The sequence below is a fragment of the Pseudophryne corroboree genome, chromosome 4 (genome assembly GCF_028390025.1).
Source record: "Pseudophryne corroboree isolate aPseCor3 chromosome 4, aPseCor3.hap2, whole genome shotgun sequence".
In the NCBI taxonomy this organism is placed as follows: domain Eukaryota; kingdom Metazoa; phylum Chordata; class Amphibia; order Anura; family Myobatrachidae; genus Pseudophryne; species Pseudophryne corroboree.
Window position 1 is genome coordinate 451847421 of NC_086447.1, and position 15436 is coordinate 451862856.

Genomic DNA, 15436 nt, shown 5'->3' on the forward strand with positions numbered 1-15436 from the left:
TCATGACTATGTCTTCATCTCCTCTGAACATAATGTTATGATTACTTGATTATATGTTCTCATCTCTCCTTTTTGTAACATTATTGGAATTTTATTGTAATTGTTATGAATTTTTGTATTGAAATGTATGTCTTTACCAGCTGTACTGACCATCCCTCTGAAGAAGTCCGTATAGGACGAAACGCGTCAGGGTTGAAGAGAGAAAAATACCTTTCATTTCATCTATGACACAATATATTGATCTGTGTAATTGAAAGGGTTCTCTCTGTTTGCATAATGTGCTTTTAATAAATTGTTATTTATCGTTATATGTGGTCAATTATATTGCTTGTATAATTGAAAAGTGATTATTAGCGCCCTCTGATTCATTGTTTGGAGAATATATACATATATATATAAATATATATATATATATATATATATATATATATATATATATACACACACACACACACACACACACACACACTGGAAGATTATATATAGATGAGGAGTGGGCTCTAATGTTTTAAAGAAATCCACAAAGATTACTAATCTTGGGCACTTTATATGCGATATAATATACAGTATCTATACCCTGTCCATATGAAGATACAGCAAATAATCTTGTTATACAAATAAATAAGAATTTATAGAACTCCTATGATTAAATCATATATATTTAACATTTGAGATTATTCTGTATCTGATGATTTTAGAAATTTGACATTGATAATACAAAATGTCACATGACAGGTTCAATTCTTTCTTGAATAATACAGGGAAGAACACAACGGAGCCATTTCACATATACTGTAGCATGTTTTTGATACACATTTTTCATTCTTTTCAACACCTCTTTATTCTTAAAACTCAATTTTTGCTTTTTAAAATAACATCTTTTATTAAAGAAAAAAAATAAAAGTTACATTTTAATTAATAAGAGTATTACTTTGTGTACCACATTTCCTCTCCTCTCAAATATCTGATGTACTACTTATATGTTCATGGTAGCACCCCCCACCTATTACAATTAAATAAGTATTTGATAAACAAATTGGGGGTCTACACTTGGGATACACTATTAATACTAACTAGATTGTGCGACCTTATTTCTATAAACTGCTTTCTATACACCGACTCTCTTAATGATTAGATTTTAACATTTTGATTTAAGTTGCTGTACATTCTTTAATCATTGGAAAAATAATGTTAAATCTCAACATTCAATTCAACGGATATTCTTTTACATCTTTTAATACCTTCTTGTCTACAACTTTCCTATTTGGAATATATAATATACACTTTACTACAAAAGGTCAGGGAAGAAGTGGATATAATTATTTATTGTTAGTCTGTCAGTTTGCCATTTTGTTATTGGTAGAAGACCAAATATATCGGACCAGCAGAAAAAGTTAGCATGGACGTAGAAAAAGCAAAAACACTTAATTCACATAAAACTGTAGTAAGTAAACGTTCAAAGTAGCATAAAATGTTTTACTATTTTTAATAAAATAAATGTCATTGTGAATGTACTTACTTGAGACTTTGCTAGAAGAAGCTCTAAACCATTTAAAAACTTGGAAAGAGGGCTGGATAGTGCAAATCCTTGAATTCGCTCAATTATAACCACAAGCTGCAATCATCATGCAACAAAAGATAAAAAAAGTTTCATGTTACTTTGTGTCATACAACTCTGGGTTTTCTACCTATCTGCACACATAAAGGCGAATATGGCTAAAAGTACACAAACTAGTTTCATTTTTATGCAATATGACAAAGTTGGATTTTGTAGATTATATTCAAACATGCTCTTGAAGTACATGTATGGGCAATCCAGGTTTCCGCGGAACTTCGGCATTTAGAAAAACACAAACAAGAGTTTGGTTCTTATTTGCATACTTTGTTTCTCTGATGCCAAGTGGGAAACTGGACAAAGGAGCCGACCGACCGGGTGGAGTGTGCAGCAACCAAAAAAGGCACCAGAAGGCCAGCTAACGTGTAAGCCTGACATATAACTTCCCTAATACAATAAGCAATGGTTTGCTTGGAAGCGAACCAGTTGCTCTTGGCCACCGAATAGGGCAGTAATAGCCAACATGTGGCTCTCCAGCTGTTGTGAAACCACAAATCCCAGCATACCCTGCAACAGTTTAGCTATTAGGGAATACTATAACTGTGGCTGAGCATGCTGGGATATGCAGTTTTACAACAGCTGGAGAGCCACAAGTTGGTCAGGCCTTTAATAGAGGAAAAAGAACAGAAAGAGTCTGAACCGCGAATGTCCTTAGCCGACTGGTGGCTGTTCACCAGATCCTAGAACTCCTGTCAGTGGTGACTCAGAAAATGATGGCTCTCTGTGGAGCTGGACACGGAGAGAAGTGCAAAACCCGCTCATCTAACTAGCTACTCCCCCATCTGGCAGGTGTACTGAAACAAGGGGTATAGGGTCCAAGTACACCTGCTGGTGTCTGGTGACCCTCTTTTGTTGCCAAACGCGATTCCAGATTCAGACATCAGCTACCGGTGCTGTACTAACGCCTCCTGTTCTATAGAATGATAGCAAAAGCAACCACACACAGTGCCGTAACTAGGCATTTTAGCGCTGTGTGCAAGAGACAGCATTGGCGCCCCCCACACCCCTTATGTAAAATACGGGCAGTGCGTGCAAAATAATTAGGGGCGTGGCTTCGTAGGGAAGTGGTGTGGCAACAAAATAATACCAATTCATACTAAGGTGCACAGTAGTCTCCATTATTCAAATTACGCCGCACAGTAGTGCCACTACACCAGGTAAAGCCCCTTTTACACATTACGACAGACAGTGTCCCCCTTTTTACACATTACGGCAGACAGCGTCCCCCTTTTTACACATTACGGCAGACAGCGTCCCCCTTTTTACACATTACGGCAGACAGCGTCCCACTTTTTACACACTACGGCAGACAGCGTCCCCCTATTTACACATTACGGCAGACAGCGTCCCCCTATTTACACATTACGGCAGACAGCGTCCCCTTTTTACACATTACAATAACATAGTCCCCCCTCCCCCCCCCCTTTTTTTTTTTTTTTACACATTACAGTAACAGAGTCCTCCTTTTTACACATTAAGCAGGCAGAGGTGATTGTGTGTGTGTGTCTACTCGCCTGGTGGGAGGCCACGATCCAGCATCCACAGAACGCTCCTTGGGTCCGGCAGCTGCAGCCAAGCTATGGAGTCCTCAGCAGAAGACAGCCGGCGCAAGCAGGGCTCAGGGACGGAGTGGGGGGGAGCGGCGATGCTCCGCAGCCCTTACCAGCGGGACTCAGCCATGGAGTGGTGGGATGGCGGCTGCGGCACACCGCCCACAGACAAAGCGGGACTTAGAGACGGCGGCAGCAGTACAGGGGGAAGGTGTGCTGCCAGATGGTGCCTACAACAGCGCTCCCACTCCTTTTGGAGGCGGGACACAAGCGGCAGCAGGACTTCAAGTGGTAGTGACTTCCTGGCAAAAATGGCCGTGCGGGATGAGGGGGGTGCTGCCGATGGTGCGCCTTAAGAGCATTTGCGCTGTCGGCAAGGCACCGTCGGCACACACCTAGTTACGGCCCTGACCACAAGTTACAAAATTTACTAGAAATAAAATAAAAAACCTACCTTCTAAATCTTGGTGCTTCTCCTGCAGGCACTTAAAAAAACTGAGGAGCTGGAAGAGGTGGGAATATTTAGAGGAAGGGGGTGGGGAGATTCAGCTTTTAGAGTTTACTATTTAGTGCCTAATGTCAACCTCTTCCTCAAACCCATGTCAGTGTTCCCCAGATGACATGACAAAAAATTTGTCTGGCAACATAGCATTATATAATATTCTGCCCCCACCTGCAGCAAAGCAGGGTGATCTGGCCATTCATCCAGCAGCTTCTTTACTTCTCTGGTGAAGCAACTCAGCACATGCTTGCACTGGCTGGCCTGCTGGATATTAGAATGCTGATAAAAGTCGTAAGGGCCTTCATGTGGCAATATAATGTCTGAGGTAGCGTTGTTAGATATTGTATTCTGCAGGAGAGTGCTGGCCAGCAAATGGTTGCCTAAAAGATCATCATTCAAGTCAGCACCTAAAATTAAGAAAGGTAAAATAATGTTTAACACACACACAAAAAAAATATTCACAACACAGCATCAGACGTGCTTTTTAGTGAAGTAATCCAATATGTTAATTGCTAAACTGGGCTATACATTGCCTTGAACTCTTGATTTGTCACTACTGCTGGCAACTCATGCCAGAAAGGATGCAGACTTAGGAAAACACATGAAGCAATGGCACAACAGCCACAGCTTTAACAACTCATATTTCAGCCATGCCTCTAAAGGTTGTTTATAAAGTTGTATTGAGCGTGGTATTAGTATCAAAGTGATCACCGTATTACCCACTTCTATAATCTCAAATCATATTTTTCATAAAACGACAATAAAATAATCATACCAATGAGAGGGAACAGGTTTTCTATGAGAGCAGCGCTGGTCTGGTAGCAAGACAAGAACATACTGAGGTAATATTTGGTTTCATGCTGTGCTGGACTCTGGTGGTACCAGAGAGATCTGGCAACACTTAGGCACAGCTGCTGATGAATAAACATCACTGTTTGCATTGCACTCTCAGACACTAGTTTAGTGTCGTCATCTGCTTGACTCTCATTGCCTTGTATCTCCATACATTCATCCAGGCTGGGCTGTGCTGTTATATCCGCAAAGTCCTACAGATTTAAAATAATTAAAATCATAAAAATTGTAGAGTACAGTTGTGAAAATGATGTTGCAATGTATTTGTGCTGTTACACACACAAGCTTATGCAGGGTGGATATTATTAAACTTCCCCTGTTCAGAGTCACCTGTAAGCTTTATTTAACAATCAGAATATCACCAAACTTTCTAGGGAGACTACTCAGGACACAGGATGCTGAAGGGTAAAAAAAATAACTTGTTGCAAAACGTTGACGATAGGAGGAATATGGCGCTGTACAATGTGGAAACTGCATCTTTATTTTGTTACTATAGGTTGAGAATCCCATATCCAAATATTCCGAAATACGTGTGTATAAGGTGTATACGAAACATAAATGAATTGTGTGTACAGTATGTACACAAACTTTGTTTAATGCACAAAGGCATTAAACATATTGGCTAAAATTACCTTCAGACTGTGTGTATAAGTTGTATATAAAACATAAATGCATTCTGTGCTTAGACTTGGGTCCCATCGCCATGATATCTCATTATGAGATGCAATTATTCCAATATACGGAAAAAAACAATACCCAAAATACTTCAGATCCCAAGCATTTTGGATATGGGATACTCAACCTGTACTATCAAGTACTGGAATACAAAATCAATTTTATTCAACAGCAGCACAAGGTTTTTTGAAAAGATTTAAGATTGTGGTGAAAACATTCATACAGCTGTTCCAATACAGTTGCGTTGTTTGTTATTTTGTTCTACTTTTTACAAAGCGTTATTTTTGCTTGACACATAAGAAGTTGTTTTCCTGGAGAAAACATGCTATGATCATACCTGCTCATAAAGGGGAAAACGCATTTGGAACTCCTTCTCCTCCTCTTGGCCCTCTGTGAGTCCAGATCCTAGACTTTTGCTCCTGTACTTATACAAACTGCTCTCCTCCTTATCTCGTTCCCTAGCTGTCTGCTCCTGCTCATCCCACTCATTTATGATAGCCTAGAAAACATGACCAAGAAATCGGAACACACCTTTATGAAAATTTTGTAAAATGAAAAATACTAAATTGAGACGTTTTTAAAATGCAGTCTCAGACATATAATTAACTGAGCAATCAGCAATTAAAGAGGAATAACTGACCTGACATATGTGTCTGAAAAGGTTCAAAGATTTCTCATCCATGTCTCCCTTTGAAAGAACATGGGAGCGCAGATAAAGTAACCCATTAACCAGCAGCTGCTCTTTACTGAGGCAGCAACTTAAATCACTTCCATGGGTTTGTTGGTCTTTATTTGGGTATTTCTGAGAAAGCTTTTTAAGGCCTTTCAGAATGTCAAGGGAACCAACAGAACACAAACTGTCAGCGTGTGAGAAGTATGTTGGAAAAGCATCTGATGTAGATGGAAAAGCCAGAAGGCACGTGATCAGACTCTTTATCGCGGAAGGAGAGATGAGAGTACTGTTCATCAAGGTGTAGAGTTCAGAGGCCATTATCCTTACTCCATGTTGCATTTGCAAAATGGCCGCCTGGAGTGGAGTTACCAGATCAGGAAACAGAGAATACTCTTCTGAAAGGCGCTTTCTGAATTGGTGATGTGATCGCTGCCATGCAGTCTCTTCAGCCAAAAGGTGAAGTATACCTTGTCGTGATTTTGTGCCCTTCCCACTGAGAGCTTTGAGAAGGCGTGTTGCCAAGTCCTGGATAGCAGAAACTTTGCCAATGCTGTTGAGGTAGCTGTGGACATCTTGGTACAAGGTATCATACGTCGGACTCTTGGGGCGGTAGGCCTGCTTTTTGGAAATATTGTATACAATTGCTTTCAATTTTTGAATTCTCTGCAGCAGAGTCCTATATGAAAAAAAAGGGAATTAAAGAATGCACTTTAGGGGATATGTATAAAACATTGGTGAGAGAGAGAAAGTGGAGCAGCTTACAACCTGCTAATCAATGTTTACATTTTATTAAAACCATCATCTGAAGACATAAGATCTACAGATATTTTTCAAAGATCAGTCTTGCTACCTGGCCACGATAGATGTAGCCATGCTCATCTTGCTGCATTTCATTAGGATGTAATGGAGCGATCGCTGGCTACGAATAGCTGCAGCCAGGCAAACCATGCAGCAAGCTGTGTTGCAGAATGCTGCATCACAGCAAAGATGAGCATGGCTACATCTGTATGTGGTGTAAGGAACACTAAAGGGATAAAAAGCGCTTCTTCCTCATAATCAGGTTAGCTTGTGAGAAAGCTCTAGTAGTGGCAAAACAAGTGTCAGCTTTTAGCTCGTGTGTGTGAGCATAATATACCATCTACACTGTGTACCGCAAATACGGTTTACAAGACTGTGGGTAGCTCTTACATTGATGTTCAGCTGTGGCACACCAATTGAACTGTGGGCTGATTTTGACACACAGGTATATTGTGGGTGTGTAGTTTATGAAACAGTATATTGTGGGTGCTCAGCTGGTTCCCATTTTTAACACACAGTATATTGTGGGCGCTAACCTGTGTCATCTATTTAGAATAACCCACATTATTAGAATCCTCACCTTAGGAGTACAGCCAAACAGTGGAAATGTTATAAAGGGAGGATAAAGGTAATAGGGCCTAATTACACAAGACGCCTCCTGCGGCACTAGCAAATTTTAGCACAGCGGCTTAGTACAAAGACACAGTAGCTTTAGCTACTGCTTCCATCTCTGAATCAGGCCCACCGGCTATTTTATATATTACTGTACATGTCATTTAATCAGACAAGTTAGTTCTACCAAAATACAGTACCTGCATGCTTTTAGTTTTAAATCGATTTTTTTATTTCATAGCAACTATAAATCCCTGTGCTGAGAGGGGAGACTGAAGATGTCAATAAGAATTATTGTGTGATACTAACAGCAACACTGTATGAAATACTGTAAAAGGTAAGATAATTCTGCACAATCAAATCCTCAACATATTTACAGTACTAATCATACAATAATAAGAGCACAATTACAATACTCTAGTGTATGAGATTTTAACCCACTATATTTGTTTACACTTCTATATCTTCTGGTTTTATTTCACTATTTTCTTAAATGTGGCATTTTATAAATAGTATTAAAATACATCTAGCCATTTGATTATTTTATGGTGGGGGTTTGTAGAAATACTTAACCCCTCTGATATCAGCATCTTCAGTGTCAGGATGCTGCTGTTGGCCATGGGGCCACCGAGATTTTGTAATATATATATATATATATATATATATATATATTGTAACACTGTAGGGGTGCAAGGTGCCTTTTCCTGGGGAATATGGCCGCACGCAGCAGCTGAGGAACAACACAAGTCCAGTTTCTGGTACAACTGACCCCGGCCAGTTTTATTGAAACAGAAAATAAAACAAACCCCAAAATAAAAATACCTTGCCTGTCCGGCACTAACTAAACATAAGATGTTCCTAACTGTCACTAAACAAAACACAGAGTTCTTCAGTACATACTGTATAGCTTACTTGCATCAGAAAGCGTGTCTCTCACACACAGATCCTGCAGCCTTCCCAGGCAGTCTGCCCATACTAATCAGGTTAGAAGCACTATATCACTCTTACACAGCTGAAACCCTGATTAGCCCTCTGTGAGGCCAAAGACCCGAACTGGGCCCAATGTCTAGAACTCGCCTTATCTCTCTCTCAGAGCCTTTACCCAGCTTTTACAGCAAACTGAAAAGGTTCAGACAAAACAAAAAGCATTTTTCCTAGAAGTTAACATTTTCTAAAACATGTAAGACAAGAACCTGGGACAAATATACCTGCCCTCAAACACTATCCCAGTGTTCTTGTCACATATCCCCCTCCCCTGTTTCGACCTAGGGGCCGGAACACTTGTAGCCCCCAAACAGAAGATGCGAGACAATGCATCTGCGTTGGCCAATTGTGTTCCCGGTCTATGTTCGACAGTAAACTTAAAGTCCTGCAACGCTAGAAACCATCTAGTTACACGAGCATTCTTGCCTCTATTTACATACATCCATTTTAAAGGGGCATGGTCTGTCACTAGTCTGAATTGTCTACCCAAGAGGTAATATCTCAAGGTATCTAGTGCCCACTTAATGGCCAAAGCCTCCTTTTCCACAATGGCATACCTTTTTTCATGCTCATTGAGTTTCCTACTCAAATAAATGATAGGGTGTTCGTCCCCATCTCTGGTTTGGGACAGCACAGCACCTATCCCTACCTCTGAGGCATCTGTCTGTACCACAAATTCTTTTGAAAAATCTGGTGTTATCAACACCGGTTGTGAACACAAAGCCACTTTTAACGCTTGGAACGCCTTTTCTGCATCAGGGTTCCATTTCACCACATTTGACTGTTTCCCTTTGGTAAGGTCTGACAACGGCACCGCTGTGGTCGCAAAATTAGGAATAAACCGTCTATAGTACCCAGTAATTCCCAAAAAAGCCCTTACCTGTTTTTTATTCACTGGACGAGGCCAGTTTTGAATAGCATCAACTTTATTCAATTGGGGCCTAATCAGACCTCTGCCTATGGTGAAGCCCAAGTATTTGACCTCCTCCATTGCGAGGCAGCACTTCTTTGGGTTAGCAGTTAACCCTGCCTCTCTGATTGAGTCCAGTACTGCTTGTACTTTAACCAAATGGGACCCCCAGTCTGTACTGTGAATTACCACATCATCCAAATAGGCAGCTGCATATTTTCTATGGGGCCTCAAAATTTTATCCATCGCCCGTTGAAAGGTTGCTGGAGCCCCATGCAACCCAAAGGGTAACATCTTATACTGGTACAGCCCCTCCGGAACCGAAAAGGCTGTTTTTTCTTTGGCGCTATCAGATAAAGGTATTTGCCAGTAACCTTTGGTCAGGTCCAATGTGGTGAGAAACCTGGCTGTTCCCAGCCTTTCTACAAGCTCATCCACACGGGGCATGGGGTATGCGTCAAACTTGGACACCTCATTTAACTTACGAAAGTCATTACAGAAGCGTATGCTACCGTCGGGCTTCGGGATGAGCACTATGGGACTGGACCACTCACTGTTAGACTCCTCTATGACTCCAAGTTCTAACATGGTTTTAACTTCCTTAGAAATAGCTTCTCGCTGAGCTTCAGGAATCCTATATGGCTTTAAATGAACCCTGACCCCTGGTTCTGTGACAATGTCATGTTTTATTATGGTCGTTCGGCCAGGCAGCTCTGAAAATACCTCCCTATTTTGGATGAGAAATTCTTTAACCTGATTGTTCTGATCAGCTGATAATGTCTCTGACACCTTCACTGCGGGAAGCAACCGGGGTGAAGACACCGAAGGGCAAGGCTCCGCTGACAGAGACAACCTATCTTTCCAGGGTTTGATTAAGTTAACATGGTAGATCTGTTCGGGTTTTCTCTTTCCCGGCTGGTATACTTTGTAATTAACCTCATTCACTTTTTCCCTAATCTCAAATGGACCCTGCCATTTAGCTAGGAATTTGCTTTCCACAGTGGGTACCAAAACAAGAACTCTATCTCCAGGAGCAAATTCCCGTATCTTGGCACTCCGGTTATAGACCCTCTGTTGAGCACTTTGGGCCTGTTCCATGTGCTCTCTGACAACAGGTACCACGGCTGCAATCCTATCCTGCATTTGTGTTACATGCTCAATAACGCTTCTATAAGGAGTGGGCTGTCCTTCCCACGTCTCTTTGGCAATATCCAACAGCCCTCTGGGGTGTCTACCATACAACAAATCAAATGGAGAAAACCCCGTAGAGGACTGAGGAACTTCTCTGATGGCCATTAACAAGTAGGGCAACAAACAATCCCAGTTTTTCCCATCTCTCTCAACAACCTTTTTTAACATACTTTTTAATGTTTTATTAAACCTTTCCACCAACCCGTCAGTTTGGGGATGGTAGATGGACGTCCTGAGGTGAGTGACCTTAAATAACTTGCACAACTCTTTCATGATCCTTGACATAAATGGAGTACCTTGGTCAGTCAAAATTTCTTTTGGTATTCCCACTCTACTAAATACCTGCACCAGCTCCCTAGCTATCGCCTTGGTTGTGATAGTGCGTAAAGGGACAGCCTCAGGATATCGAGTGGCATAGTCCATAATTACCAGGATATACTGATGGCCCCGAGCAGACTTTAACAAGGGCCCCACGAGATCCATGGCTATTCTGTCAAACGGGACCTCTATAATAGGCATGGGAACTAGTGGGCTCCTGAAATGGGGTCTAGGGGCATGATACTGGCATTCAGGACAGGAAGAACAATATTCAGACACTTCTTTATAAACCCCTGGCCAAAAGAACCTTTGTAAAACTCTTTCAGTGGTTTTTTCTGCCCCTAAATGTCCTGCGGTAACGTGACTATGAGCTAAATCTAGTACCGTTCTCCGATAAGGCTGGGGAACTACCAGCTGTTCCACCACATCCTCACCCCTTTTGACAATGTGGTACAAGAGCTCATTACAGATGGCCATGTGGGGATACGTAACCCTGTCACCTGGTACCACAGGTTCCCCATTAACAATCTTAACATTCTCTCTAGCCTTTATTAAGGTAGGATCCTTTAACTGTTCAGACGCAAACAGATCCTTCTTTACCTCCAGGTCAGGCACGCTTTCAGTTCTAACTACTATGTCTCTGTTCCCGGCAAGAGGGTCCTCACTGGACTCCCCATCTGTCACTTCCCCAGCCAAACTAGCAAAAGGCAAAGGGCCAGAAAGTTCCGAAGACCCACGTACATCCATAAAATCACCGGTATTATCAACTGGCTTTTTACTTCTCACATCTGTTGATAACCGTGATTCCCACAGTTTCCAAAAATGAGGAAAATCCCTCCCTATTATGGCCTCATGCACCAAGGTAGGGACCAGTCCCACTTTAACCATTGCTGACCCACAACAAGTTTCTATATTCACCTCAGCAGTGGCATAATGTTGGGTATCCCCATGTATGCAAGTTACCCCAATAGGTATTTGCTGGACCTTTAAGGGGTTCACTAACCCAGCTTTCACGAGGGTAACTAAACTTCCTGAATCTAGCAAGGCCTCTACCCGGTTACCTTCTAAGAACACATCACACATTTGTTTTTCCAGCTCAGGTGAAGGTACCACAGTACAGGCTAACCTAGCAAAGAAAGACATTCTGCGACATTCAAAAGCAGCATCACATTGCATGGGTTCTTGCGTGACTGGGCAATTGGCAATAACATGACCTGGCATACCACACCTAAAACATTTAACCACACGATTATCAACCCATTTGGGCAGCATAGACCGTTCTAGCCCCATTGGCCTGTTTCCAGGGCCAGTGTTTACAGTCTCTCCAGCCTTGCGTTCTCTTAACCGCCCAGCAACGTTTTCCCACGGAACAGTCTTACCAGTCTTTACTGAAGGGCGCTGTCGAGGATCTATGGGTTGCTGGGTGGTCATCAGTAGTTCCTCTGCTGCCAAATACCTCTCTACCATGTCCACTAATTGGTCAGCAGTACCCGGGTTTCCATGGCTCACCCACTTGCGCAGGACCATGGGCAAAGATCTCAAGTCGCGGTCCATGACGACTCTTTCCACCATCTGGGGACCAGTTAATGTCTCTGGCTGTAGCCATTTTTTTGTTAGCTGAATAAGGTCGTGCATCTGGGAGCGCGGAGGCTTCTCCATGGCGTACAGCCAACGGTGCACCCGTTGTGCTCGTACTGACTCCCAGGCGGGTCAGGATCTCAGTCTTTAGTTTATCATAGTCCCGAGCCTCAGCAGGGCTTAAATCAAAGTAAGCTTTTTGGGGCTCACCTGACAGGAAAGGTGCCAGCAGACTGGCCCACTGTGCTTTCGGCCAGTTCTCACGCTCGGCAGTCCTTTCAAACGTGGTCAGATAGGCCTCCACATCATCAGCCTCTGTCATTTTCTGCAGGAAGTGACTGGCTCGTATAGAACTAGAGCTGGTTGGAGCACTGACGGCCACATCTCCAACCCGAGCTGCAAGTTTCTGCACCACTTCTGCTAAGGCCTCTCTATCCTGACGCTGTTGCCTGTAAAGTTCATCAACAACTGCCTGCTGTTGTCTCTTATTTTCCTCCATTGCCACCTGCTGCTGTCTTATATTTTCCTCCATTGCCACCTGCTGCTGTCTGTTGGCCTCCTGCTGTAGTCTCCAATTTTCCTCCATTGCCACCTGCTGCTGTCGGTTGGCCTCCTGCTGAGCCGCTGTAGCTTGCAGCAAGGCTTTAAGCAGATCCTCCATGTCAACAGATTTTTCAGGCGGCTTTGTAGCTGCTTTCACCCAGGACATATATCAAACCCTCAGGGGTGAGTCTCAGTAACTTCACACTGGGCTGTATCTGCATAAACCACCGTTTTCTGCAGGCCTCACAAAGCTGCTGCTTTCACTTATGCGCAGAACGGCCTGCTCGCATTCTCCACCAAGTTGTAACACTGTAGGGGTGCAAGGTGCCTTTTCCTGGGGAATATGGCCGCACGCAGCAGCTGAGGAACAACACAAGTCCAGTTTCTGGTACAACTGACCCCGGCCAGTTTTATTGAAACAGAAAATAAAACAAACCCCAAAATAAAAATACCTTGCCTGTCCGGCACTAACTAAACATAAGATGTTCCTAACTGTCACTAAACAAAACACAGAGTTCTTCAGTACATACTGTATAGCTTACTTGCATCAGAAAGCGTGTCTCTCACACACAGATCCTGCAGCCTTCCCAGGCAGTCTGCCCATACTAATCAGGTTAGAAGCACTATATCACTCTTACACAGCTGAAACCCTGATTAGCCCTCTGTGAGGCCAAAGACCCGAACTGGGCCCAATGTCTAGAACTCGCCTTATCTCTCTCTCAGAGCCTTTACCCAGCTTTTACAGCAAACTGAAAAGGTTCAGACAAAACAAAAAGCATTTTTCCTAGAAGTTAACATTTTCTAAAACATGTAAGACAAGAACCTGGGACAAATATACCTGCCCTCAAACACTATCCCAGTGTTCTTGTCACAATATATATATATATATATATATATATATATATATATATATATAGATTGTGTGAAGGTATGCATAATTTCATTCACAGAACATGACTACAACTTTGAAGATGTGTTTTTTTTTTATTGTGAAGCAAACAACAAATAACAGAAAACTTCAGCGTGCATAACTATTCACCCCCCTGAAGTCAGTACTTTGTAGAGCCACCTTTTGCGGCAATTACAGCTGCAAGTCGCTTTGGATAAGTCTCTATGAGCTTGCCACATCTTGCCACTGGGATTTTTGCCCATTCCTCAAGGCAAAACTGCTCCAGCTCCTTCATGTTGGATAGTTTCCGCTTGTGAACAGCAATCTTCAAGTCTGACCAATTGGATTGAGATCTGGACTTTGACTAGGCCATTGCAACACATTTAAATGTTTCCCCTTAAACCACTCGAGTGTTGCTTTAGCAGTGTGCTTCGGGTCATTGTCCTGCTGGAAGGTAAACCTCCGGGCCCAGTCTCAAATCACAGGCAGACTGAAACAGGTTTTGCTCAAAAATATCTCTGTATTTAGCACCATCCATCTTTCCCTCGACTCAAAACAATTTACCAGTCCCTGCTGCTGAAAAACATCCACACAGCATGATGCTGCCACCACCATGTTTCACTGTGGGGATGGTGTTCTTGGGGTGATGGGATGTGTTGGGTTTGCACCAGGCATAACGTTTTCCTTGGTGGCCGAAAAGTTAAATTTTAGTCTCATCTGATAAGAGCACCTTCCTCCATACAATTGGGGAGTCGTCCACATGCCTTCTGGCAAACTCAAAATGTGCCTTTTTATTTTTAACACTAAGTAATGGCTTTTCTCTTACGTCCTAGAGGATGCTGGGGACTCCAAAAGGACCATGGGGTAAAGATGGGTTCCGCAGGAGCTTGGGCACACTGAAAAGACTTAAGACTCGGTGTGAACTGGCTCCTCCCTCTATGCCCCTCCTCCAGACCTCAGTTAGACTTTGTGCCCAGGACTGACTGGACACTCACAGGGGAGCTCTACTGAGTTTCTCTGGAAAAAACTTTTTGTTAGGTTTTTTATTTTCAGGGAAACCTGCTGGCTACAGGCTCCCTGCAGCGTGGGAGTGAGGGGAGAGAAGCAGACCTACTTCTTCTTAGTTAAGGGCTCTGCTTCTTAGGCTACTGGACACCATTAGCTCCAGAGGGTTCGATCACTTGGTGCGCCTAGCTGCTTGTTCCCGGAGCCACGCCCTCACCCCCTCACAGAAGCCAGAAGAAAGAAGTCGGGTGAGTATGAGAAGATCAGAATACTTCAGGACGGCAGAAGACTTCGGTGACCAGGTACAGCGCAGTGGTGACGCTGCGCTCCAAGCTCCCACACACATCACTGACGGCACTCATAGGGTGCAGGGCGCTGGGGGGCGCCCTGGGCAGCAGGTCACTGGGGTCCAGATAGCCGGCAGAAGCATTGTCGGTGCCTCGGCACCGTTCCTCGGCCCCCGCCGGCATTTTCAAATTGGGCGCGCTGAAGCCCGCCGGGGAGGGGAGGAGCTTAGCGCGCGGCTCACGGCGCCATCTTCTCTCTCCTCCACGCGGCTGAAGGAGACGCTGGGCGGACCTCTGATCACTCCTCGCAAGTAACGGGGAGATTTTTCAGGGGGGGGGGGGGCGCAGTGTGGTGCATTATTTGATTTTTTAAGCAGCGCTGGTCATAAATATCCCCTATAGGGATATATAGGCGCTGGGGTGTGAGCTGGCATACTCCCTCTGGGTCTCCCTC

At 43.4% G+C, this 15436-nt stretch overlaps 1 protein-coding gene across 1 annotated transcript in view; it reads right to left on the minus strand.

Annotated features, from left to right (window-relative positions):
• The window catches only part of MDN1 (midasin AAA ATPase 1), a 695825-nt gene that overhangs the window by 133912 nt on the left and 546477 nt on the right, over window positions 1-15436 (minus strand). The window contains exons 63-67 of the mRNA XM_063916985.1: window positions 5835-6543; window positions 5532-5693; window positions 4443-4713; window positions 3839-4074; window positions 1520-1615 (exon numbers count right to left, since the gene is read on the minus strand). Of these exons, the coding sequence (XP_063773055.1) occupies window positions 1520-1615; window positions 3839-4074; window positions 4443-4713; window positions 5532-5693; window positions 5835-6543 (1474 nt within the window). The remainder of the gene's footprint in view (window positions 1-1519; window positions 1616-3838; window positions 4075-4442; window positions 4714-5531; window positions 5694-5834; window positions 6544-15436) is intronic.